At 38.9% G+C, this 27,905-nt stretch overlaps 1 protein-coding gene across 4 annotated transcripts in view; it reads right to left on the bottom strand.

Annotated features, from left to right (window-relative positions):
* SCG3 (secretogranin III) overlaps positions 1-27,460 on the bottom strand; it is a 38,309-nt gene extending 10,849 nt beyond the window's left edge. For 2 of the 4 annotated variants that reach the window (XM_061428754.1, XM_061428753.1), the window contains exons 1-10: positions 27,366-27,460; positions 26,648-26,700; positions 26,107-26,152; positions 25,797-26,012; positions 21,083-21,225; positions 19,871-20,020; positions 16,341-16,518; positions 13,731-13,847; positions 9,048-9,131; positions 7,194-7,331 (exon numbers count right to left, since the gene is read on the bottom strand). In XM_061428754.1, the coding sequence (XP_061284738.1) occupies positions 7,194-7,331; positions 9,048-9,131; positions 13,731-13,847; positions 16,341-16,518; positions 19,871-20,020; positions 21,083-21,225; positions 25,797-26,012; positions 26,107-26,152; positions 26,648-26,700; positions 27,366-27,456 (1,216 nt within the window). In that variant the 5' untranslated portion in view covers positions 27,457-27,460. The remainder of the gene's footprint in view (positions 1-7,193; positions 7,332-9,047; positions 9,132-13,730; positions 13,848-16,340; positions 16,519-19,870; positions 20,021-21,082; positions 21,226-25,796; positions 26,013-26,106; positions 26,153-26,647; positions 26,701-27,365) is intronic. The other 2 variants (XM_061428756.1, XM_061428755.1) reach the window with 1 other exon arrangement.
* Positions 27,461-27,905: the final 445 nt, after the last annotated feature.

A 27,905-nucleotide genomic window follows, 5' to 3' on the forward strand; every position in this document is an offset into this window, starting at 1 on the left:
ACATGAATTTGTTCTGATTCTGACATGCTCCTGTGATCTGCCAACATCCCCCTCCAAAAAAAAAAAAAAAAACCCAACTCTGTAGAAATCAGTATGTTTAACCTACTGAATATTGGATATACTAAAGATATTAGATGTTCAAAAACAGTGCTTGTGAAAATTGTTTGATATATAGCTTAAAATTCTGTGCAGTAAAGATTGTACAAGTACAGGTTTGAACAGAGCAACTGATAGTGGTATCATGGATGCCAAGGTGGGTTCCAGAGCCATTCAGTTAAAAAATTTCGGTAGGAATTCCCTGGTGGTCAATCCTGGGGATTCCTGGTTCAATCCCTAGTTGGGGAACTAAGATTCGACAAGTTGAAGCACAAACAAAAACAAAACAAAAGAGTTTGTGCAAAGTGATGCCACTTGACATGCCTGCAAGATGCAGCATGGGATGCTGGGAGGGATGGGCAGTGGTGGGAGTCAAGGGACACAAGTTCAAGGCCCAGCTCTATCGCTGTTTGCCTATGAGCTCTTGGGTGAGTCAGTTCATCTTCTGAAACTTGGTTTGCTGCTGCGGCTAAGTCGCTTCAGTCGTGTCCGACTCTTTGCAACCTCAAGGACTATAGCCCGCCAGGCTCATCTGTCCATATGATTCTCCAGGCAAGAATACTGGAGTGGGTTGCCATGCCCTCCACCAGGGGATCTTCCTGACCCAGGGGCCAGATCTGCATCTCTTGTGTCTCCTGCATTGACAGGTGGGTTCTTTACCACTAGCACCACCTGGGAAGCCAGAACCTTGGTTTACTTATTTGTAAATTAAGGAGTAAATTCTGAAAGAAGACTCATGGTTTCTACATGTGGGGAGAAATTCTCCTTTGCTCTCCTGCACACTCTTGTGTTGGTGGTAGGTCTCTGGCCTGCCTGAGCTCCTGGCACAGGTGCTGACTCACTGGGAGAAGACAGCTTCAGTACTTTTGCTCCTTTCTAACAGAATGCCCTGGGGCTTGCATAAAGGCAAGAATTTTCTCCTCTCACGTTGCTTTAAACATAAAAGCATCCCCATGAGTTAGTCGACTTTATTATCAATTTATTAATTAAATAAGCTTCTTTCTCTTTTTTGGCTTCTGTAAAGAAGATAGGGGAGTGATAGGATATTTAGGGAAAAGTTATCTTAGAGATCATCTTTTTCAACTTAATTCCATTATCTAGCCATAAAATTGACAAATGATAGCACTGGAATGAGTTTATGGGTATGGTAATGCTTATTTCGCCCCTTGGATGATTTTAAAAAAGATTTTCAGTGACTCATAGAGCAAAAGTGAAAGAGTAAATGTCAAACTGGCAAAAAGAACCACAATTAGATCATGGAATAAACTTTCACAATTCTTCGGTCTCCAGAGAGCAATTTAATTGAAACATTAGGCACCTTTATAGATATGGCTGAAATTGGAGTAAATTTGATTTCACTGGCATTTCCCCATATTTAGGAATAATGATCAGATCATTCAAATAACTGCATCAACTAGAAATCAATATCTTAAAATATTATTCTTAGTGTGAGCCCCTGTAGAAAGCAAGAGTTTAAATAGGCTACAATATTTATAAAGATGGATAGATTATGTTACATAACTGGCAAATAGGATTTTTTTGCATTAAACTTGAAGTGAAATGCATGTGAACTTCTTTATAAGTTGAAGAGTGATATAGATGTATGCTATTTTTGTTGTTTTGGTATTATTCCCTTTCCTCACAGACCCCAGCATATGCTTGGCATGGTTAATCAATATTTGCTGTCGTTAGATGGAACCCTCACCCCATGTCACAAGACCAAAACAGACTTCCTAAAGATATTCCTGCCAATGTGTCCTGTTTCTAATTATTTCCTTAAGTGGTTTTAGCTGAGCCATTACCTCATTTCTCGTTCTGCTCTGAAAGTCCTCCAGCTTTCTCTCTGAAGGGAGCCTATTGTATACACTTGTGACTCACATTGTACTTGCCTACATATGACTTAAGAGCTATTCTTAGGTAATTTCAGAGCTGTCTGTGTCCTCAAAGGCAGACATTGGTCCTTAAATTCCTTCTGCAGCTTTCTGAGCATATTGAGCCTGCTATTGGAATAAATGTTTATTACTGAATAAATGTCTCAGGAAATCCAGCCAACCCTGCCTTCGCACACATGAATTCTTTTATTTTTCAACCTAGAGACAACAGGTGTTTTCTCACTGAGTTTTATATCAGAGAAGAAAAGTAGCCTTTGAGAAAAGTACAAATAAAGCAACTATGAATACAAAGATGTATGTCATAATATGTCTTTTCGGGCATTAATTGCATTTTTTCCAAGAAATGTTGGCCCTTGGCTTAAGCTCAGTTTGGCATCCTCTAAACTGTACTAGAATCAGTTTTTCTTATTCCAGAGTAAAGAGGATAGCATGAATAAATTAAGTCTCTAAATAATGGAGCCGGGGCAGGTTGCGGGGGGCGGGGGGGGGCGGCGAGGGGGGAATTAATTTTAGCCCTGAATCCCTACTCTTAATGTTTCAGGACAGCCCATTGCAAGGGTTCAACACTAAGTGAATGGAGTTTTAACCTTCTCTCTTCCCATTATTATCGAATGGAAATCCTAATGAGAAATCTAACCTCATCATTAGTCTCCACTTACATCCTAAATAGGAAGTAGTGAGCTACCAAGGATCAACTCCTGCATATTCCTTTTTTTACATAATGCCTTCTTAAGCAAAGAGACCTGGGAGAACCCATTCCTAGGGATATTTGCACAGCAGTATAAAGTGTTGTCCTAAGCAATGAGCATGATTCCTAGATGATGGCACATGCTGTTCTAGGGAAGGACCGTCATCACACATGGGTTGCTCCCAGAGGAGATGATTCCGGCACACTGAGCTGGAGTCCTCTGTGCTGCCCAGTTCCTAGCTCTCTAGCTCAGGCCACAGGACCATTCTTTTCCTGGTTAGCTATCTTTCAGAAGTTCACCACTCATCCATTCGGATGGCTACCATAAAAACCAAACAAACAAACCCAGAAAATAAAAGTGTTGGTGAGGATGTAGTGAAATTGAAACCTTTGCACACTGTTGGTGGGAATGTAAAAGGGTGAAACCGCTATGGAAAACAGTGGTTTCTCGAAAAATTAAAAGTAGAATTATGTGTATGCTCAGTTATGTCTGATTCTTTGCAACCCCATGGACTTATAACTTACCAGGCTCCTCTCTCCATGGAATTCTCCAGGCAAGAATACTGGAGTGGGTAGCCATTGCCTTCTCCAGGAGATCTTCCCAACCCAGGGATAGAACTAGGGTCTCCTGCATTGCAGGCAGATTCTTTACCGTCTGAACCACCAGCGAAGCATATGACTTAATAATTCCACTTCTAGGAGTATTCCCCCTGCCCAAATTAAAGATTTTTGAGTCTTGAGGTATTTGTACACCCATCAGTGCATTGTTTACAATGGCCAAAAGGTGGAAGCAACACAAGTGTCCACAGACAAACAGATGGATAAAGTGTAGTATATACCTTCAATGAAATATTACTCAGCCTGATAAAAGAAGGAAATTCTGACACATGTTACAACACAGATGAAGCTTGAGAACATTATGTTAAGTGAAATAAGCTGGTGGCAAAAGAACAGACAACGCATGATTCCACTTATCTGAAGTACCTACAGTAGTCAAACTCATTAAGACAGAACATGGAGTGGTGGTTGCCAGGGGCTGGAGAGGCAGAGGGAATGGGGAGTTACTATTCAATGAGTATAGAATTTCAGTTTTGCAAGATGAAAAGAGTTCTGGAAATGGATGATGTGATCATAGCACAGTAATATGACTGAACTTAATGCCACTGAACTGTACACTTAAAAATGCTTGGCTGGCCAGGCTACTAGATGCCAGCCTATGACTGTTTTTGAAATACAGCAAGAGGAAGAAGAATACAAGATCCTTACACTTTTGTTCTTTAGCTCCTACCCCTGATTGCAAGCCCCATCTATATGATCCCCCAGGCCCCTCATGAAGCAGGGGCACAATTCTTGAGGTATAAGCCTACTGTGTTCTCCCTTTCCCTGGCTGACAATTAAAGCCATCTTTCTATTTCTTCAAAAAAAAAATTGCTAGGATGGCAAATTAAGAAACTATTTGAAAAAGTTTACCACTCACCCAAAGTGGGCCTAGGGTTGAGTGGAAGTATCAAGGCAGCATGACTACTCACCAAATGTGACACATATATTACCAATCCCCCCTTTCCATGCCCATGACAAACACTATTAATTAATTAATCATTGCAACATTCTTTCCTCCTGAGTCCAGATGCAGCCTCATAACCTTTCCCAACATAGGCTATTACCGAACAATTAGAGTTGACATGTCAGCTATGGCAATGTAGAAGAAACTTGCGATGGTCTACGAAATCCAGCCTAGAGAGAAGAAAGGTATAATAATCTAAAACTTCATGAGATAGGAAAGATCAACATGAACCTCATATATTAAGAAAAAGTTCTGTTTTGGCCCTGTCTCAAAAAGTCCGAGCAACTGAAATACTTGCAGTACCCTTGGTCAACATCACCACTCATTTGAATCTGTATAACTTAGGTTTAATTTTCTATATTTTCTATATAAAGGAACCAGAATTCTTTGAAGGAGAATTGATTTCAAGTCCTGGGGCAGGAAACTTCAGAGTAGCTCTAGAATAGCCTGTTTAGGAATTCGTGATTAACAGATATGCACTACTATATTTGTTGTTATTGTTTAGTCAGTAAGTTATGTCTGACTCTCTGTGACCTCATGGACTGTAGCCCACCAGGCTCCTCTGCCCAGTGGGATTTCCAGGCAAGAACATTGGAGTGGGTTGCCATTTCCTTCTCCAGGGGATCTTCCTGACCCAGGGGTCCAACCCAAATCTCCTGCATTGGCAGGTAGATTCTTTACCACTGAGCCATCAGGGAAGCCCCCACTATTATTAATATGTATAAATAAACAATACAGACCTACTGTATATCACAGGGAACTATAGTCATTATCTTGTAATAACCTAAAATGGAAAAGAATCTGAAAAGAATATACATACATATTTTGCTATACACCTAAAACTAACACAGCATTGTAAATTACTATACTTCAGTTTTTTTTTAAAGGCTTTTGTTGCTAGAGAGCATAGATGCTTTAAAAACCACTGGGTACAGTGCAAAAGGGACAGAAGAACTTGGAGGCAGGGTTCCTACTGCCTAAGCTACACCAATTTAAACAGAAAAATCATCATCATCACCATTATTATCAACTGGAACAACTTACAAAAATGGAAAAACTTAATATAAGATATTAGCAAAGAGGAGACTGGTGGGCTACAGTCCATAGGGTCTCAAAGAGTCGGACATGACTGAAGAGACTTGGCATGCATGCATGGACGTTAACAAAGAAAGTAGTATAATCTTTTAATTTCTTAATATAAGAGAGATAGTTTGTACTTTTATTGGTGTTAACTAAGTTACAAGGTAATACATAAATAGCTAGTTTCTTTTCTACTTAATACACAGACATTTTAAGCATGGGTCTGTTAACAAATATGAATGTGAACCTGTTTCTGTATGAGCAGGAAAGATTGGGAACTTGCATGTGGATCAGTCTCTTCAAAATTAAGAGCTAAGAGATGGTTGGATGGCATCACTGACTCAATGGACATGAGTTTGAGCAAACTCTGGGAGTTAGTGAAGGACAGGAAAGCCTGGAGTGCTGCAGTCCATGGGGTCGCAAAGAGTTGGACACAACTTAGTGACTGAACAACAGCAAATCTGTATGACGAGTCCCTTCACTGTTCATTTGAAAGGATCACAACATTGCTAATTGGCTATATCCCAATACAAAATAAAAAGTTAAAAAGAGCTATATCACAAGAACATGATCAGCTTTTGTGGCCTTACATTACAGCAAGAAATAAGCAAAGTCTCTCAGTTCATTGCCACTAAGGATTATATGTACTAAACAATGAAAAAGGACCCCAATGACGTGTTTCTAGATGATAAAATAGTTGAATGTCATACTTGCTACCTTCACCCCCAATAGAGCAATGATCCACTCCCTCAGCTTCCAGGGAATGAAACCTCTAGATGACCCTACTAATAAGATACAGATAAGATATAAACAAGGTTCCAATTATACCAAAGAGTTCAATATATCATAATGACAAAAAAAAAAAAAAAAGTAGGTTTAAGCCATCTGTTCACAACTTCTGGTAAAGACACTGAGTTTCAGAAAAAGAATATCTGAGAAACAGATAGAAATTTTCCATGACATAACCAGAACACTTTGTAATTAAAGGGGCTCAAAACACTGGACTATGCATCCAGATCCCACATAATGACCTGAAATCTGAGGGTTAATGATTTTGAACTTGCAACTTAACAGAGTATCTTTCTTTGAGGGCATGGTAATGTGTCTCAAAACCTAGGAGTATTATATAGACTTACCGCTGCTGCTAAGTCGCTTCAGTGGTGTCCGACTCTGTGCGACCGCATAGATGGCAGCCCACCAGGCTCCCCCATCCCTGGGATTCTCCAGGCAAGAACACTGGAGTGGGTTGCCATTTCCTTCTCCAATATAGACTTACTAGAGTTGAGTAAAAACTGAACCCCAGGAATGTGTAAGAATAAGGATAAAAACAGGTTTTATAATTACTTAGCTAGTTTAGTGTAGTGCTTTTATTTTTTTTTTTGCCTTTTTTAAAGTATTTAGGTTATTTAAGGAAATTTGATATATTTGATTTATTTTTAAACAAGTTTTTGAAAGTTTCAGGTTGCAATCACTATAAATGATTAAGCAAATCTGCTTTGTTAAATCTGTAAATTTTGATGACTTTGTTGAATAAGTAGTATATGACTGTTTAGAGGAGTGTCAATTATGTTTAAATAAAAATTGCTTAATTTATAAGTTCAGAAACTAGACATTGAGCAATGCACAAATGGTCATGAATGTTTCTCCCCAAGCACAGCCCACTGGACACTAAAGACCCTCAAAAGATGAAACCAATTTGCCATCCCAGAAGACTCAAGGCCATTAAAAAAGATTTCTATTCAAATAAAGTACCACATGCTGAACTCTTTCTATACAGATGGTGCTAATTTCTCAGATTTGGTGGGAGTTTGCCTTTCGGATCAAACTTCAAGTGAAAGTTTTTGCTTCCCCAATTTAATTGTCAATTTCGTACCTTTGTGCTCATCTGTCTTTCCTCTTGGGTTGGAGTCATCATCTTTTGTGGAATCCTTCAAGGTTCCATATTCCTTTTCCATCTTCGCAGCTTCTTCCTTGGTACTGTCTGTTTCTTCATGACTCTTCTCTGATGGCACTGTAATCAGATTGTACACTGTTATAACCCTATTTCATGTATTAATTCCCAGTGTAGAAATAAATTTTATTGAAAAAGTATAGTTTGAGGTCAGACCATTTTTTGAGCTGGAAGGATCTTACTGATTACCTAGTCTGACTCCTCTCCCTCCCCATTTGACAGAAGAGGAAACTGAGGCCCAAAGAGGGGAGAGATGTGCGGAAGGGATGTGCTAAGCCACTGAGTTGGCAGAAGAGCTGGGCCAACTCCCCCACTCCCAGTTTTCTGGATTCTGGTTGTGTTTTTTTCATTCTATCACACTGTGTTATTCTCCTTATTTTAATCAACAAAGATATTCAAGTGAGATATGTCAGTTTCCAAAGTATTGAGTCTTGATTTCAAATGAAAATAACTGCAGTTGCCCCATCTCCTCAATGTTATTTTTGAAGAACAGTCTGTTCGAATAACACATAAGGGTTTGAGGCTGTGGCTGGACTTCTCTCCTGCCTCTTTCTTCACACTTCTTTACCCCTGGTCACCCTAACACAAAGAAGAAAGTTGGACCCTTGCTGTCAATAATAATCCTTGCTCATTTCTCACTTAAAAGAACTGTATTTCTGGGATTTCCCTGGTAATCTAATGGGTAAGACCCCCTGCTTCCACTGCAGGGGACAAAGATTTGATCTCTAATTGAGGAATTAGTATCCCCACAATTTGGTCACACAACATGGCCAAAAAAACCCTATATTTATTTCTAAAAATGCTATATTGAATTAAAGAATCAAACCATGAAGTAAGTAACCCCTTAAAAACAACTGTAATGCATTACTGTGGTCAGTAAACTAGGGAACATCAAGCAGTCTAGTGATAAGCTTTTTTTTTCAATAAAAGGTTTATTACTACAGAAAAATAGGAAAAAAGAAATCAGTTATTGTCTCATTTTGTAAAATATCCACTACTAGTTTTGTGGGGTAGTGTGTCTATATACGTATTTTTTGATGCATAATTTTTTCCTAGTAGTACAATTTTGTTCCTTGCTTTTGTCATTAGCATCATTATGGAACAATGTTTCCAGGTTACTAAAAATTGCTTGAAAACATCATTTTAAAGGGGTATGTATTATATCAAATATATGTACATAATCTCTGTGGTAGGGACACAAAATTAAAGTATACACAAAATTATAAGAGTTTGCAATCTTTTCTCTTTTTGCCCATCTTGCATCCCTGAAAGGCTACCCCATGGCATTTGACATGCTAAGCAGGGTGATGGGTGGAGATGCAGGGGTGAAGAAACCGAGACAAGGGCATAAGTCACACCACACAGGGCACAGACTGTCCCAGAGCAGAGAGAAGGGGACAGCAAGGAAGGGAACAGCAGAGAGGGGACAGAGGGTCCAGGACAGTGGTCTGGGTGATGGTGATCTGGGCAGAGAAAAAGATACCTAAAGGAGAATTTTAGAAAGGATTGTTTAACTCATGACACAGTTGTCATCTTTATTCACAAACCACCACCTAAAAGTCTTCAATAAAGCCTTCATTTCTTTTTAGTGCTTCTTGGGATCGGATTCTGTAGTGAAACTGGCCAAGGTTATAGCTACTTAATCCTATGGTTGGATTTCAGATGTTCAAACTTTTTGAAATCTGTAATTCTTTACCAGTATTTACTGACATTTATGATTTACCCCTCAAAAGGGTTACTTTGATAAAAGCTGGAAAATAAATAGTAAAATCATACCTGCGAAAAGTTTGCTCTTATTGTCAGTAACATTTTTTTCTAGTTTATTCTTGGTCTGAAGAGCAATTGTTTCATCCAGGTTTTCTGGAAGAGGGAGGAGAAGAAATAAAATGTTATGTCTTGAAAGATGATTTCAAAATTCTACTAAAAATGTTTAAATCTCACCCCAATTATCACAATAGTAATTCCACAATATTAACAATGCTAGTTGACTTCACTGGTGGTACAGTGGATAAGAATCAGCCTGCCAATACAGGGGACACAGGTTCAATCCCTGATCCAGGAAGATTCCACAAGTGAGGTGCAACTAAGCCCATACACCACACTACTGAGCTCTTGTGTCTAGAGCCTGTGCTCTGCAACAACAGAAGCCAGCACAATGAGAAGCCCACACACCACAGCGAAGAGTAGCCCCTTCTCATCACAACCAGAGAAAGCCTGCACAAAGCAAAGAAGACCCAGTGCAGCCAAAACCAAAATGAAACAAAAAAGCAAAACACTGCTAGTAAGATGCTTTGATATGGATTATATTTCTGGAAATCATTGACTCTCAGGATGGAAAGGCATTAATTAGAGGTCCTCAAGTTCAGCATCCTAGTCAGTTGCAGAAGTCTCTTCCACATTTCTGGCCAGTGCTAGAACACATCCAGGGTTGGGGACTGTACTGAACACCTGTGGTTTTGGTCTACTCAACGCCTCCTAGTAACTACATCTTGATTTTCCTTTGGAAAGCCCACACCTCTCCCACTCTCAGCATATTTGGCTCCAGTGGTGGCTGAATGGGCTTCCCTGGTGGCTCAGATGGTAAGGAATCTACCTGCAACATGGGAGAAAGTGAAAGTCGCTCAGTCGTGTCCGACTCTTTGTGACCCCATGGACTGTATAGTCCATGGAGTTCTGCAGGCCAGAATACTGGAGTGGGTAGCCTTTCTCTTCTCCAAGGGATCTTCCCAACCCAGGGATCAAACCCAGGTCTCCTGCATTGCAGGAGGATTCTTTACCAGCTGAGCCAACAGGAAAGCCCAGACCCCAGTTCAATCCTTGGGTTGGGAAGATTCCCTGGAGAAGGGGATGGCTACCCACTCCAGTGTTCTTGCCTGGAGAAATCCATGGACAGAGGAGCCTGGTGAGCTACAATCCATGAATAAACCAGGTCTGCCTCCCCCATCCCTTGGGCTATAGTTCTAGGAGAAGCAGATAACTCAAGCCAGGCCAATGAGATGCAATTCTAGGAGAAAGATGTTCTCTTTCCATGAGGATTGGTATACCATGAAGATGTGAGCTTGAGGCTGTGCCAGCCATCTTGTTTCATAATGGAGTTGCTTATGTGGAATAAATCAATATTCAGAGAGTCAGTGAGATGGAGAAGAAATGGATTCTCACACTTTGGTGGGCTTCACAAACGTGAAGCTAGACTATCCCACCCTTGGACTTTTTGGTTACATAAGGAAATAAATTCCTTTTTTGCATAAGCCAAACAGTTGGATTTCTGTCACTCAGGGCCCTCACTATGAGGCAGCTAGTTCTATTGTTAGTCTTAAATTTTTTATTTTCATTAAGATAGAGCACTGTGTAAGTTTAAGGTATACAACATGTTGATCTGATACACTTATATTCTGCAAAATGATTACTCCCAAGAGTTAGCTAAGACCTCCATCATGTTAAGTGTCTTAAGGGTGAGAATTTCTCTACTCACATTAAGCCAAAATCTGTATTGTTGTCTTTGTCCTAATTCTGCTCTTTAGAGTAACATCTTGTAGGTGTTACCAGATAGGAGTCTAGACACTCACCACTTCAAGGCAGTAGTGAATTTGAATCCATACTCTAGGTATTCAGTTTATTTAACCAGTCAGATATCCATCTCACTAGTAGGACAGGACTATGTGCAAACAAGCATTTCTTTACAATTAGTCTACAAAGATTCCATTATTTGTGTTACTTCGCCTCAAGAAAATTCTTTCTTCTACCCTACCCCATCCCTTTTTGAGATGAAAATCAGTATATTCTATTGTGTGATGCCTTCTGCTTTCTTTTCTGAAATAGCAACCACAGCTGGCAACCTTTGTAGTCACCACATACTGTTGGGACCAGACCAGAAGTGTAGACCACTGATCGTTGTCACATGCTGAGATGGAGCAGAAGAGGTTAGTTAATTCTCTCCCTTCTACTCATGCTGCATCTGAGCTCTCAGGGGTCTGAGAGTATACCTCCATGGCAGTGGAGGTCAAAAGCCAACATGCTTGTACAGAAAATTCTTTACATACAACTCATTTTCTGATTGTAAAAGTTATACATGAAAATGATAAGAAAATTGTAAAGAAAAAAATAACACTTATTTTGCTCAGATCATATTTTGGTATATTTCTTTCTAACTTTATGTATGTATGTCCATTTTTAAAAATTTATTTATTTTTTATTGAAGGATAATTGCTTTACAGAATTTTGTTATTTTCTGTCAGACATCAACATGAATCAGCCATAGGTATACATAAATCCCCTCCCAGGATATCCATTTTTTAACACCAGAATTAATGTTATGTTCTAAATTGCTTTAAGCATACAACAGTATATCATGAACATTTCCCTATTTCCTTAGTCTTTCTAAACCATATTTATTGTTTATAAACATACAATTATTAAAAACACAAACATTAAAAATAAAATTTAGTCTAAGTAAGAATAAATAATAATCTTGTGGGTTAGCAAGATTATTTCCATTGTTTTGTTTCTATAAGCCAGTGCTGTCCAATAGAACTTTCTGCAATGATGGAAATACTCATTTCTGTGCTATTCAATATGGTAGCCATAGGCTATCTGTGGCCTTCAAATGTGTCTAGAGCAAATGAGAAACTAGATTTTAAATTTTGCTTAGTTTTAATTATTGTTAATTTAAAGAGCAATATGTGACTATCACATTGGACAGCATACCTATAAATAATAGTGGAATAAAAATAAAAAACAAGGTCTGGGGGGAATACATGTGTACATAAAGCTGATTCATCTCACTGTACAGTAAAAACCAACACAACATTGTAAAGCAACTAAACCCCAATTAAAAAAAAATACTTCATTTGTTGTAATTATACTCTTAAAGGGTAAGAATCAGTGTTCTTGCTAATTTGTGAAACTGTAGTTCAGTGTTCACAACTTCCAAGAAAAAAGAAAATCTTAAAAATTGAAAAAAAAAAAGTAGAAATACCTGGCTTGCACACAAGACTTTGTGGCAGATCTAATTTATTTTCATAGGATAAATGACTTACGTGTGGAATTTTTGAGTCACCAAGTATTAACATGAAACAGTGATTGATTTGGAACAATGTTTTTGATCTACTATTAAGTGGGTAAAGTAGGCCACAAAGCATGGTGTGTAACTTAAGCCCATTAAAAAAAATAAGATAAAAAAATGACATGGGTATGTATGTGTGTACACATACAGAAAAATATCTAGAAGGATATAAATCAGAATGTTACCTGGATGCTAGTATTATGAGTGGTTTTTCACTGTCTTTTTAGCATCTTATTGCATTGACTTTTTTAAAGATAAATATATTCTTTTATAATCAGAAAAAAAGAGTAAAACTAGTTTTCATGTAGAAAAAAATGGCATTTATACAGAATAACTCTGGATTACTCTGTCCTACGATATTTTCTCTTCCATTTAATTCTCCATCCCCTGTCAGTGATCAGAGTAAGGGGCCCTGAATTCATCTTGCCCAAAGGACATCTAAGATGAGTGGTATTTGTTAATTAACTAAACCAAAGCAGGAAAACAAAAGGCTTTTTTTCTTCTTTTCTTCTTTTAACAACCAGAATGCAGAATCAAAGATTGTTTCAGCTTATCTATAGAGTTCAAGGAATCAAGGGTTGACAAACATTTTCTATCAAGGGTCAAAGAGTAAATATTTTTGACTTTGTGGGCCACACAGTCTCAACTACTCAACTGTCTCTGTAGCACAAAAGCACCTATGGTCAACACTAAAACAGAGGAACATGGCTGTTCCAGTAAAACTTTATTTACAGATGCTCACGTCTGAATTTTATTTAGTTTTCTCATGTCACAAAATACTATTCTTCTTTTGACTTTTTTTCAACCATTAAAAAAATGTAAAAGCTATTTTTAGTTTGTGTGCTATACAAAAATAGGTCATGGGACAGATTGGGCCCATGAACAATAGTTTATCAGCCCCTGATATAGGTAACAGAGTCTTTGATCTCACAGATACAAGACTGAGGTCCAGAAAGATGGATGCTCTCCTGGGCATGACAGACATGGTCTGAGGCAGAGCTGGGAGCAGAAGGCAGAGTTTCTGCTGCCCAGTCCAGTGCTCACCACACACAGACCCCACTGGTTAAAATCAAGACATTTACTCCCAACCATGTGAACACAATTGAAAAAAAGACAAATTTTAATTCTATCTCTGAGAAAATGATTAGAAAATGTTAGTAAAACAGAGTACAACAGAGGTGAAATGTTTGTAGTTGAACTGGATCTATAAAGAACTGAAAATGTCAGGTTAATTTTATTTGTATACATTGTCAAGCTGGGCAATTCTGGTAACCCAGATGAGTCAGGCTATTTTGGTATAAATGATCAAGTTAGTAAAATAATTATTCCCAAATCTCTCATTCATTTTGGACAAAGAAAACTAGCCACTGTGAAAACAAAAGAGATAGGACTCTCACCAAGATAGGAGACGCCTTCTTCTGGAGATATGGTGCCATATTTTACCATCATCTTCACAAAGTCAATCAAGGTTTTCATGATAGTAATCAGGGTTTCTTTCTCTTTTGCCTCTTTTTCTATATAAAAGGACAAAATATTTTTTTTAAATGGTGGCATATAGTTTCATCTTTTAATGTTAATTTATGAAGTACAGCATCTTATTGAAATAGTTCTCCCTACATTTATAGCTAAGCCATTTATAGCTAAAATATATTTATGAAAAGCCCACATCATGACTGGGAATATAGGACAATGTACTGATATACTTAATTTTTTCACAAATGAGTAGTTATAACTTTTCCAAAGAGGTTTACCATAATCTAGAATATTTTATTGATATAGTTTGCAACCAGGAATAATAGAAACTCAAAGGAAAGTTAGAAGATTGGTAACCCAATAACCCTTCTCTACTCTTATGTTTTTGAGGGCAAGAATGACCTCTTTTCATTAATCAAGCTTAATACTTGAAACAGGAACACACATGTATGTTTAGTTTTTAAATGCAAGGTTGACTTTTTAACAGGCGTATATATTGCTTTCAACCTCGATTTCATTTCAAAGAATATACACAAATCATGAAAATATTCCAATGGTACAGAAGTAAAAAGTGAACACAATATTCTCTTCTTCCCCCTCCCCCCAATGTTTAGTTCCTATGGGCAAAACCACTATAGATTAACTTCCTATAGATTAACCACTGTTAACAGTTTCTTGGAAACTTCATATTTGACATACTGTTCTGTATCTTGATAGAACAAGGTGACCACTGATTCTATAGTAGTTCAGTGGCTGCATTAATTCTGAAATCAGGGGGGAAAAAATCTATTTCCTTGAAGAAAAGAAAACCTATGTTGCTAGAGGACAGCTTCCCTACTCTTTTTGCTGCCATGAAGGATTTTCTCTACATACTTCTTCTAGTCTTCCCCCCCACCTTTTCAGCCTTCTCACAGATGGGGCTGGTAGCCAACAGCCATCAGTCTACATTTCTTGACTGATGGGCATTTGGAATCTCCTTTCCACTGCTTTGCAACAGTGGAAGGCAGGGACCTGGAAAACAGGCCTATTTTATAAACTCCAACCATTTTAGGACTAGAGCTGTTCTGAGAGGTAGACTGAGGGGTAGGGAATAGGCAAGCCCACCACTGGTTCTCACACTAAGCTACATTCTACAACCTAGTGTGTATCAGTATTGAAGATACTTTCATTTTCTGTTTAATTATTTCTCAATTGGTTCAGACCTTGAGTGAAAAAGGTGGGTAGTATCAAAGCCCTCAGTATAAGTATTTAAATTAAAAGTTTATAAAAATAAAGGCAATAAAGAATGGGGTCAAGGAAACTGAAAAGATTAAAGCACATAAAATAAAAAATATTTCATACGATGGAATCTGAAAATTACCATATAAAAGTCACAAACTTGGGAGAGAGGAAGGTGGGAGAAAAGATGGAGGAGAGAAGTCCTGGGAAGTGCAGGTGAACGATAACTTCAGCAGTCACATTATTTTCTCAAGGTCATATCCATAAAAATATTTAGTATCATGCTGATGCACTTCACTGACAAGAAGTGACTCACCAAGATGACAGAGGTTCTGAGCTGGGTATCTGCCAACCAATAGGGCAGGATGGCTCAGAATGGACCCTCAAGATGCATAAGCCCTGCAGACACCAGCAGGGGGGCTGGGTGCCATCTGGTCAATGTCTGGGACTGAAGGACAAAAGGATGTTCTCCAGAAATGAAAGCTCACTCTAAGGTCACTTTGGGAAAATACGTTACAATTACAGAAATCTTTATTACGAATGTTCAGTCTGGGGATGAATCTTTAAATAGGAGGAAGAAAAGCCATAAGTCAGTACAGGGCATCTATCTAGATAATAACAACAGAGAATTGGCACATTATTATCCTCCTTGCAGATTAACCAAAAATAAACATGAACTGAAATCTTCAGTCAACTCATTTTGGTGCACTTAGAAAAGAGAACACTACATTAAGGATTTCATTTTTTAGAAAAGCAAATCATTTCCCAAGTGTGTTTTGAGCTCCTGACCTTTATTAGTCCAATGTTTAGTTCACTTCAATTCATTTGAAGACAAGTTGAAAATACTTAAAAAGCAAAATTCTATATAATTTAAAAATAATAAATTATGTTCCATACACTGTTCTACTGAAGGAGGAAAATAAAACCTTAAAGAGGTTTGCAATAAAATCTTTGGCTGAACTGGGTCAGGCCGGGAATGCTCTCTGATTCATCCCTACATGGGTACAAGGTTCTCTCCAAAACCAGGAATACAACATGTGTTCAATACCTGTTTATTGAACAAATAAATGAACCCTCTGTTAACATGAAGATTAAATTATCCAGAAATCCCACCTTTCCTGATTATCCTTTCCTAAATATTTCCATGACTAGTACACTTCTTTTGAAAAAAAATCAATGAGAACCATTTTCCCCGAGGCTGTAATATATGTCATTGACGGTTGAATTTAGAAACTGAAAACAGGAAGAAAAAAAACCCACCCACACATTTCCTGGAATTACTGTTTCTGTTTCACATGATCAGAAAAAATGTTTACCTGAATCAATACTTTTCAGTAGTGCATAGAAGTTTGGGAAATACTGGAGTTCCTCAAAGTTGTCTTCACTGTAGGTTTTAGTTCTCCTTTCCAAGCCGTTTGTCAAGGTTAAGGTGTTAGATACTGTTTCATCATTTTCTCCATTAGTAAAAGCATCTTGAATTGCTGCCATTGGAGTCTCCAGTTGTGGGGAGGGGGGCGGAAATCAGTACAAAATAAACATTTTGTTAGAACTAATGGACACTCGTCTGTGATGCTCTTGAATTTTAAAGTGCACGAACACCTCTTCTTTCACAAGATCAAACTCTTTTCCAGGCATGTGGGCATCAAGTCACATGGGAAGGGCATTGAGATTTAGAGACAGGTGCTTTACCTGAAGACCCTGAATCCTGCTCCAGGGAGAATAGGCAGGTTCCTGTTCTGGCCAGGTTTCCCTTCACCAATACTCATGAGTGTTTTTTCATAAAATTGCCTTTCACTAAGGAAATGAACTTTGAGTTTTAGAGTCTACCAAGAGGGATGGTGCCAAGATACAGGAAAGCTTGTCACAATGTCTGATACTAGCAGAACGTCACACCTTAGGGATTTCTGGGTGACACTTTAAAGCCTGTCTGGGAGGGTACACAGGATTTTTTCCCCAGACCTGATGTGTAGACAATGTTCCCTATCATAATGATCCATTCTCCACTTAGTGAACTAGGCAGAAATGTAAGAGCTTTGCTTGCCTCTTCCTCTTCATTTCCCTACAGTTGATCCATCAGTAGCCTTATTGGCCACACTCTCTAAGTTTATCCCAAATTTATACATTTCTTGCTTCACTGCCCCACTCTAGTCCAAGCTGCCTTAACTTCTTCCCTTCTAACTGGTACACAACTACCTTCTGATGTATTCCCATCCCTGCATTTTCCATGATGTAGCCAAGGTTATCTTTTTTAAAAATACGTAGTAGCTACACTGTCTGGTTTCAGTCATTTGGGTACTCCATACATCCTTCTCTTGGTTGCCTTTCATGCTCACAAGTTAACTCCTATTCAGTTAGTAACAAGTCCTGCCCTTGTTAATTCCTTTTCAGTTTAGTTAATGCCTAACTTCAGTTTTTGGCTCAAGTCACCTCCTCCAGGAAGCCTCCCCAACCTAAGTCCAAGACAGGTTCCTTTTTTATGAGGTTTTACAGAACCATGTTTCTTTTCTCAGAGCATTTAACACAGTTGCAATTAAAATACATGACTATTTGAAGACCATCTACCTCTTCCTTTAGACTTTAAGCTTCATGAAAACAGGGATTATACCTTTCTAAATGAGCATTGTAACCCCTGTGCTTGGTACCTAGGTGGTATCTCAATAAATATTTATTGGAAGAATAATTTTGTTTTCATTAATGCATATGGACATTTTAGAGGTGAGAAGTAAGGAGTACATAATGGGAGTGAAGGAAGAAAATTGCTATGTCAGTTTTACTTCAGACTGGTAAGCTTGAATGAAAGCCATGAGTTATGTGATAAGTCTAGAAAATTTTTTTATGGTAGATGGATCTTCCAAAGCTGTTTTAAAAGATGACAGATGGTGGAGATTGGAAGTAGGGAGAACAAAGGAGAGCTTTTAACCTAGCTGGTAAAAACAGAACAATTCATACCAATTTCTGTTCTCTAGCCTCCCCTAAAACAGGACCATAAGTCCATAAGCCACTTTTCCCTTGTATTTGTGATCAGGTGTTGGAGGGGATGAGGGGTCATGGGGTGTGGGCACTCTGGTGAAGAAAATGAAAGGAGAGGTGAGGAGTTTGATATTCTCTTATACCCCCTATGGTTGGCTCCAAATAGAAGTTTAAAAGAATTCGAGGAGGAGTGAATGATTTTAGTAGCTTGGCTAAGGCCAAAGAAAAGATGAAGAGGTAAGGAGTCCAGGGAGATGAAAGATTTCAGGATGACAAATCTCAGTAAAGGATGACACAGACCCCTGAGTCAATGGAAGGAGGAAGCAGCAGGTGGAAGGGCACAGGGTAGACGGAGAGGCAGCGTGAGGCAACTAGCTCTGCAGAATAAAAAGTTGGTGAGGACTGCTGTATTTAAAATGGATAACCAATAAGCACCTACTGTATAGCACAGATAACTCTGCTCAATGTTATATGGCAGCCCGGCTGGGAGTGGAGTTTGGGGGAAAATAGATACACGTATATGTATGGCAGTCCCTTTGCTGCCCACTTGAAACTATCACAACATTGTTAATCGGCTATACCCTGATACAAAATAAAAAGTTTAAAAAAAGCTGGTGTGGAAAAATATCAAATCAATCCAGTTTTTTTTTTTTTTTATGGGGGGGGGGTGTTGAGGGCAAATGATGACATCCACTGTGAACAGAAGTTGGATACCAAGAGTTGTGAAACATTTGAATCCAGTGCACTGGGATTATATGAATTGTACGTGAGATAACCATTTCACATAATATGTGTTATTTTACTCTGGGGTATAGGACATAATCTTTACTATGTAATATAACATGACTTTTTACATTATTTTCAAAGCGGAGTTCATTTATATCTTTTAACTCATTGGTTCATTAAAATATATTTTAAGTGGACTAAAAATTTCACATACCCCAAATCTTATTTGGCACCAGCTAAAGTATTAATTACACAAGGATTGTATTAATTATGGCAGAAATTTCTTATGGCAGAAAGTGAAGAGGAACTAAAAAGCCTCTTGATGAAAGTGAAAGAGGAGAGTAAAAAAGTTGGCTTAAAGGTCAACATTCAGAAAACGAAGATCATGGCATCTGGTCCCATCACTTCATGGGAAATAGATGGGGAAACAGTGGAAACAGTGGAAACAGTGTCAGACTTTATTTTGGGGGGCTCCAAAATCACTGCAGATGGTGACTGCAGCCATGAAATTAAAAGACGCTTACTCCTTGGAAGGAAATTTATGACCAACCTAGATAGCATATTCAAAAGCAGAGACATTACTTTGCCAACAAAGGTCCGTCTAGTCAAGGCTATGGTTTTTCCAGTGGTCATGTATGGATGTGAGAGTTGGACTGTGAAGAAAGCTGAGCGCTGAAGAATTGATGTTTTTGAACTGTGGTGTTGGAGAAGACTCTTGAGAGTCCCTTGGTCTGCAAGGAGATCCAACTAGTCCATTCTAAAGGAGATCAGTCCTGGGTGTTCTTTGGAAGGAATGATGCTAAAGCTGAAACTCCAGTACTTTGGCCACCTCATGTAAAGAGTTGACTCATTGGAAAAGACTCTGATGCTGGGAGGGATTGGGGGCAGGAGGAGAAGGGGATGACAGAGGATGAAATGGCTGGATGGCATCACCGACTCGACGGATGTGAGTTTGAGTGAACTCCGGGAGTTGGTGATGGACAGGGAGGCCTGGCATGTTGCGATTCATGGGGTCGAAAAGAGTCGGACACGACTGAGTGACTGAACTGAACTGAACTGTATTAATTATATACAAATCCAAGTACACACATCCATGCACACGTGTATACACACATATATAATTGATGCATATGTATTTGCATATACTTACCACTTTCTCTGGTATTTTCCCAGTCTGACTCTCAGTCTTGCTTGTTGGTTTATTGAGTTCCTCTTCATAATTATTGGCTTCCTTAGAGATCAATTTTTGTAAAACCTCTGCAACTTCATCTTCCAATGTGTGTGCCTGGCTTTCTGTAATCTGTTACAAAAAGTCAAAATATATATAACTTAGTTCTATTTTTGTGGTTTAAAAATACTAAACTCTTTAGCTGAACACATATTTTTAGAAGACAAGAGAATGTTCTGGTCCATCTTCTGAACATGCCTTGTTTATGCCCCTAGTACACACTGACTGTCACAGTGACTGCCCAGCACTCCTGGGAAGAGGCCGTCTTTACTGTTGGAACCCACAGAAAACAATCCTCAAGTTGTTTCTCAACCCTCAGGTGCAGGTCATGGTAGGCAACTGTTGAAACCTGCAAATTTAGCGCCCTCCTAAAGTCTGCCATGGATAAGGCAATGGCACCTCACTACAGTACTCTTGCCTAGAAAATCCCATGGATGAAGGAGCCTGGTAGGCTGCAGTCCATGGGGTCTCGAAGAGTCTGACACGACTTAGCAACTTCACTTTCACTTTTCACTTTCATGCATTGGAGAAGGAAATGGCAACCCACTCTAGTGTTCTTGCCTGGAGAATCCCAGGGACGGGGGAGTCTGGTGGCCTGCCATCTATGGGGTTGCACAGAGTTGGACACGGCTGAAGTGACTTAGCAAAGCCTGCCAGGACTGTGTTAATGTGCCTGGGAACCAAGATGGGGCAGGGTCAGGGTCAGATTAGATTGTGTAGGGCTTCCCAATCATTGCATGGCTTTGCACATCTTATTTCTTTCTCAGCTCACACATTTTTAAAACATTTCTGCTGGTTAAATCCTAACCATCCTTCTAAACTCACTTCAAACACCTCCTCCTCTGAATCTTCTCCTTATTGCTTAACTGGATATAACCCACCTTCTGGCATACTAAATCATGCTGATGGTTCTTACACAACTTGTAGTGTGAGAATGTGTGTGCTTGTCTAGTGCCTCTGCTAAAGCATAGATTCCTAGAGGGAAAGAATGGAGTCTTACTTGTCCTCGAAACTCATGGTGACTGGTATAAAGTAGACACATTATAGACATTTGGCTCTTTGAATCAAGTGGTTTGGCTTCTTAGCATGTTCCAAACTGTACGAATTTGGTTTGTTCTCATGCATATGACTTACTAGGCCAAGATTCAGCAGTTTGGAAACGATCCTGTCAAATACTCCTCTGTCGTTTTCCTCATAAATCCTGGTAGCAATTTTCTGGACAATGTCTTCAGCAGTTAAAGGAGTGCCGTCAAGTTGATGAAGGCCGTCTGGGTCATCTAGACAGAACAATCACAACTTCACATTGTGGTGATCACAGGCCTGTTTCTTGGATTACATTAGATTTATAATTTGAATCTTGTACACTCAGGTATGTTTGGAATATACTTAAGGTGAGGCTTTGTCCATGTAAACTCTTGGTTTGAAATAAAATTTGACTTCAAGAATCTAGGATGGTAATGGAAATTCTGAAAGCTTCTTATGCGATTATAAAAGGAAGATCTGAAGACAACATTTTTAGTGCTAATAGTACAAAAGTAAAATACCAATAGATAATATGCCGTATTGTTCAAAGCACTCTTCTATATATTACATAATTTGATATTCCATTTCCACACAAGGAGTAGGCTGGTATTATCTGCACATGTATTCCCTTTGCAGGCAAATTCCTGGGCTGGGGGAGGGGGAACCTGCCTCACACCCAGAATCAAAGAGTATGTACTGAAGATTTTGTGACTTACTTGGAATAACTGTTCACTTGTGAACAGGTATCAGGGCGCCTTTATGTAAGGCAGCTTAATGTGACAGCTCTTTCTCCAGAGAATAAGGAACTTATTTTATGTCCCTGAAATTTAAACTTTTAAAATGTGATAACAGATTTGCACAATACAGTATGTAAATCTATGGAAACCTCTCCAGATAAGCTTGCTGACATGTGTGCTTGGCTTTCCTGGGAGTACGTTTGGCAGGACCACTCCAGACTAAAGCAAGGGCCCATCCTGAGGAAACGGAAGGATACAGTAGAGTTGGTGGCAAGGAAGAATGGCACCATGTCCCACAGAGCACTCCCAGGAAGCAACTGGTCTTTTCCAATCTATATTACATCATTGACTCAAAGGACATGAGTTTGAGCAAACTCTGGGAGACAGTAAAGGACAGGGAAGCCTGGAGTGCTGCAGGCCATGGGGTAGCAAAGAGTTGGACACAACTGAGCAATTGAACAACAGTCTATACCCCCTGGAACAGGATAGTCATATGTGCAAGTTTACAAGGCACTTAACTCCTCTTGTCACCTCTAGGCAGCTTGGAAAGATCAGAAATTTAGCTCCAATGATCTCTCTTGTTATTTATGTATTCTTGGACCACTATAAAGGAAGTTATTAACAGCATGTATTTCATGGGATTCTGAGGACCAAATGAGATAAGATGTAAAAGCACCTTTTAAATTGCCAAGTATCATACAAAAGTTAATGTAGTTGTATTACTATGGACAGTGGATTTGCACCTGAAATAAAGGAACTGCAGTTATCTTCTAGAGAAAATAGACATTGAATCCCTAGCCAAATTCTGTCCAAAGAATTCTGAACATATCCACCCAAAGAAAGAAGAACCTAGTACATAATTCTATTCTGGTTCTATCTTTTTCTTCTGTAGCTCGTGGGGATTCATAGATTTTTCCAGACTCTGCAAAGATGGAAGGGTATGCAGCCTCAGGCAGAATATCATCTTTGTGTTGTTTGGAAGAAAGCTTAGGAAAGTGAGCAGGGTGATTACCCATGGAGGGCTGGGAGTGCTCTGACAGTGTATTATTGCTGAATCGCAGGCCAAGCAGTAAGCTGCAAGGCCTTTGAGTCCTATGTACGAGAGTGACTAACAAGCAAGAAAGTCCCTTAGAAAACCCTGTAAAATCAGCTCCCCTCCTGGCTGACTGAAAATTGGGTTCCTCATCCATTTTTTCCAGAGCAGAGATTCACTGTCACTTAGGTCTGATTTGTCCATTTGTGGGTTGCAAGTCAGACTCTGGGGAGGAAGTATAGCAGAAACTACCCAGGCCTAGGGAAAGGCAGAAGAATTTATTTCCCTTCCCATTTATCCCTTGGGATCTGAAAAAGGAAGAATAGTGATTGCCTGCTGAAGCTGGAAAATAACTGCAACAGCTGCTTTTAAGTTCATTTAATTCACTACAGAGAGAACATTAGCAAAACTCTAAAGAAGTAGCCTCTTTCCTCCCCGCACTGCTGGATTCTCTGGAGCCAAGAATTCAGATCTCCCCTAGTGCAGGTTGGCTAGACGGGGTTAATAGCTGAACTGTGGGGCAATGCTCCTTGCCTTCTGTGATTTCCCCTGCTCCTCCACAATGGAAAGAATTACTCAGAATGACTTCTCTACTGCTCATGAAGGGGTATTTCACCCTCCTATATAGACCTCAGAGGGGAAGCAAACATGAGTTCAACATTTATAACTTTTTAAAGCAGCTCCAGTTCTAAGTGGATATAAAAGGGCCTTGTTCCATCATCTGCCCAGTTGAGTTTGAATTTTCAGCAACTAATATGGCACTTAACATTCATTTATTCAATATGTTAGTATTAAAGTCTTAATAGGGGCTGAGACTGGAAATACAGTGATAAATAGTTTAGACATGGTCCCTAACTACACAGAGCTTATTGTCTAGCTCATAGTCTGATAATTAGTAATTTCTCAATGAATATTTGTTTGGTGAATGCACAGAGAAGCCCCAAAGCAATATTTCTTAAAAGAAACTTGGAAAAATCCTAACTCACACATACTGCAGAAAACACCAAGAAGGAGAGTTGTTGGGTTCTCCAGCACAAGCTCATTCAGAGGTTTCCTAAAGGTGTAAAAGTGCCCTGCAGAAGTTAGGCCCCTTGGCCTCTCTATTGGATGAAAGTTTGCACGTCTGAGGCTCTAGTCACCTGGGTGGTCCCAAACCTTCTGGTTCCAGGATTACCAGGATATGAGAGAAGATTAACAATTTACTCATAAACCATTCTCTCCAAGAATCTTCTATATATACTCAAGTGGACTTAAAATGACCTCTAGGGCAAGCATAGAGCCATCAGCCTAGCATTTGATAGTTTAGAATCTATTTGGGATGTTAATAAAATGCTGAACAATGTTAAAAATAAGGTGCTCAGTTAGTGATCAGATCACAAACAGATCTACCTCTGTCTGCATGCACAACCCATCTGACCAAAAAACAGACAAACATTAGATGATTTTTATATTTTTATTAAACGGTCAACTCAACCCAAGTGGTTGAATCTGTTTCACATGCAGCTATACCCAGTACCCATTTATTGCTAGCCCAAATATTTTAGGTTAAAAAGAGTAGAATTCAAAAAAACTTTTTCATGTAGTACACAACATGAAATGTATAAAAATATAGACCATCTCCCCTACCCCATACATATACAACACAATTCTCCTCAGGCTATGATAGCCTATAAAAGTCTAATTAGTAGTTGTTTTCTGGCAGAGATAATCAGTATATTTCTCTTGTGGCCCATGGAAGAGAATTAAGACACATAAGAAAATCTATAGTCACTCCTAAGAACCAGTACTCAGAATGGAAGACACACTGAGGAATTGAGGCAGATCTCAATGCCTCAGGACAATATTTAATTTACTCCCTCATGTATTCCCTTATTTGTGCATTTGTTCATTTATCAGTTCATGAGCTCCAGACACTGGGACTATAGTCTTTCTACTCTCACTGAGTTTTCAGTTTATTTTAGGAGACAAAGATAAATCATAAGTAGTCTCACACTCAGGGATGTAAAATTACAAACTGCGATCAGTGCCATGTTGGAAAGAAACAAGGTTTCTATCAGATCATGTGCTGGATAAACCAGAGAAGTAGACAGTCCAGGTAAGACTGTAGATGACACATTAAGGATTTTCGGTTTTATCCTGAGAAATGGGAATCTATTAGCAGGTTTTATGCCAAAGAGTGACATGCTCATGTTTGTGTGTTGAATAGATCACTCTGGCTGCTACATGAATAAGCTGGAGGGGGTCAGAGCGAATGCTGGAAGATCCATTAAAAGATTATGCTGTAGTTCAAGTGAGATATGATTGGAGCTTGGAAAAGGATGCAGGTGATTAGTAACAGAGGAAAAAAATTGAGATGACACATAGGAAGTAAAAATGATACGACTGATGGATTAGAATGTGAGGGGTAAGGAAAATAATGGTTTGACTCCTAGATTTGTCTTGAAAAATAGGATGTATAGTAGTGCCTTTCCTAGAGGAAAGAGGGCTAAATTATAAGGTTTACAGAAATTATGAGTTTAACATTGGACATGTTAAGTTTGAGGTGCTTCTGAGACTTCAAAGGGAAGATGTTAAGTTGGTAGACAGTTATCGGTCTATAGTTCAGAGAAGTCTGGCTAGTGATATGAGACATCAGGATATAGATGGGAACTGAAGCCATGGAAAGGTTAGAATGCCTAGGGAGACAGGCTATAGCTAGGAAGAGAACACTGGAAAGGGAGTAATAAGTATTTCACCTTGAATTGTGTGTGTCAGGTATTTTGTTGATTTAATTATATGGGAGTTATGATATTTTGTATTTATAGTTAAAATAAATTAGAATGTTAAAATGAACTCAAAGGACCCTTTAAAGAGACAATAAAACCTGGGCTTCTGTGGAGCTGGAATTGTGCATGATATCAATTAAGTTTGGGCCTTTTCTCAATTTTGGACATGGACTAATAAAGGATTGTGAGTGTGTAAGAGAGATTTTCAAAGTATAGGACTTTCTCTTACCTATAATGGGAAACTACAGATTAGAGAAAATAGATAGCAAACATTCTTTTTCTTCATTTACCTTGAAATTTACGGTCCAGTCCACTCTTAGTAGAATCATAATCATCAATCAGTCTTCGATTCTTGGTTGAATCAACATCTTCCACATTCAATTTATTATCATTTGGGGAAATTTTTACAGATTGTCTTTCTTTCTCATTTTTTTCCTTTTCTGTTATGGCCTTTAGCAGGTTCAAGTTATCAACAAAGGAATAATTGCTTTCACCTGGCTTGTTTTCTGGAAGAAAAGCCCCCAAGCCCAGCACATCCATTTTAGTTAAGCTTCTCACGGCCTACATTATTTAAATTAACATCAACTAATTTCTTATTACCTGGAGGGTACGTTTTTTTAATCTCGTCTGCTTCTGCTTCAGCAATCTGTGAAACAAACAGGAGAAAGACCCGGTTTTAAATCATTGCTCTACCACTTACCAAATATGATAGCTAAATAATTTAATCCTTGTGGGATTTAGTTTTATTGTTTGTAGGATATAAATAATATTTTTTATCTCAAAGTATTGTCATAAAGATTAAATGAAATAAAAGAACAAATAGTCTATAAATATTAATTCCCTTCTCTGATAATATTGGTAAAAGATAAATCTCTGATAAGTTAAGAAATCTTACAATAGAGTGGATGTGATGTTGAGCTTACTGGATTTTTATGCAGTCAGCTCTTTGTTTTATACAGAACTCTCTATATTCAACTGTCAGGATACAGAAATTACCAAAATTATATTTCCCATCATAATTTCAGTCAGTTTATTATTAAGTTTTGAGGTCTGTGAATTCAAAATGGCTAAAAGGTCACAGCATGATTACATTAAATAGTATAACTAAAATAAAATGAAATAACATTTACTTCTGACCTACCTGCTCATTCAAAGGTCTTTCTGCACTTAATTCTCTATTATGTAGGGGTTTGTCTAGAATAAACACACACAAATGCAAATTTAATTGTGTATTCGAAAGACAATGTGTCTCATTAAATAAAATCTTCAAAAAAGAAAATAGAAATATTTTTGGATGACTGTGAAACAAAAATATACATTGACAAAAATTATAAGATTATACAATAAAAATGATTATCAGCGTTGCCTTGCTTATTATCCCAGTGTATAGAATTACACTTTTTTTTTTTTTGCTGACCAGAAATCTAACAGAGTTCTAACACTTGGTTTACCAGCTGTTTTCAAGGAGACAGAGCATAATTTGGATTGGAATTGTTGGCACATTAAAAGCTTTTTTTATCACACATTGAACATGTTATGAACAGAAAATCTGAGAAAGGTTGTAAGATGACTAGGGAAAAAAACAAACAAACAACGAAACCACTTTAATAGACGGAAAAGCCACCCCCTCCCAATTTCAAAATAAGATTTTTCAAAACAATCCATGTTACTGCTCTATCATTTAAAAAGTGAGGAAAATCTGTCTTCTGGCTCTAAGTTCTAACCGATTTCTTTGTCAATGTGCGTGGATATCATGTGATCAGAAAATGAGGCACGGTGATATACAGCTCGCGCATTATATCAAGCTTTACCTTCCGTAGCAAAATAGAAAGGAGGTGGGAAGAAAAGGGTCCACGTACCTTGGCTATCTGCCGGTTTGGGGAAAGCCTGAATTGGGCTGCTGTGGAGCATCAATACCACAATCCAAGTGCCGGTCCAAAGGAAACCCATTCTTCCACGCTTGGCTTCGGAAACAGCCTGGCGCCGGGCTCCTGGAGCTGTAGCTTTTGTTATGAATGAAAAGGAGGAGTAAAAACAGGAAAAGCTAGGAGAGTGGGCGCGGGGAGGGCTAGTGGCGGGGATCTGCGTCTAGTGGAGCTCTGCTGGGCTCCGGAGTAAAGGGATTAATTAGACAGTGGGCGCTCGGGACTCAGGTCTCCTCCAGGTGGAGGAGAGCGCTGTCCGTCCCGTGGGTGCTGAAGTTCCTGTGACAAGAGCGGGCAGCGGGTCGGCTTGGGCGTCGCCTTATTCTCGCTCCCTCCTTGAGAGGAAGTGAGGATGGAAGCGCATGCTCTCTGAGAGTCAGAGGCGGGAAGGGATGGCGTCAGCAACTCCAAAGCTACTCCAATTCTCTCCACGAATGGAAGCGGGGGAGGGACGACAGACGGGCTAGCGTATTT

This window comes from Bos javanicus, chromosome 10 (genome assembly GCF_032452875.1).
Source record: "Bos javanicus breed banteng chromosome 10, ARS-OSU_banteng_1.0, whole genome shotgun sequence".
Classification (NCBI taxonomy): Eukaryota; Metazoa; Chordata; class Mammalia; order Artiodactyla; family Bovidae; genus Bos; species Bos javanicus.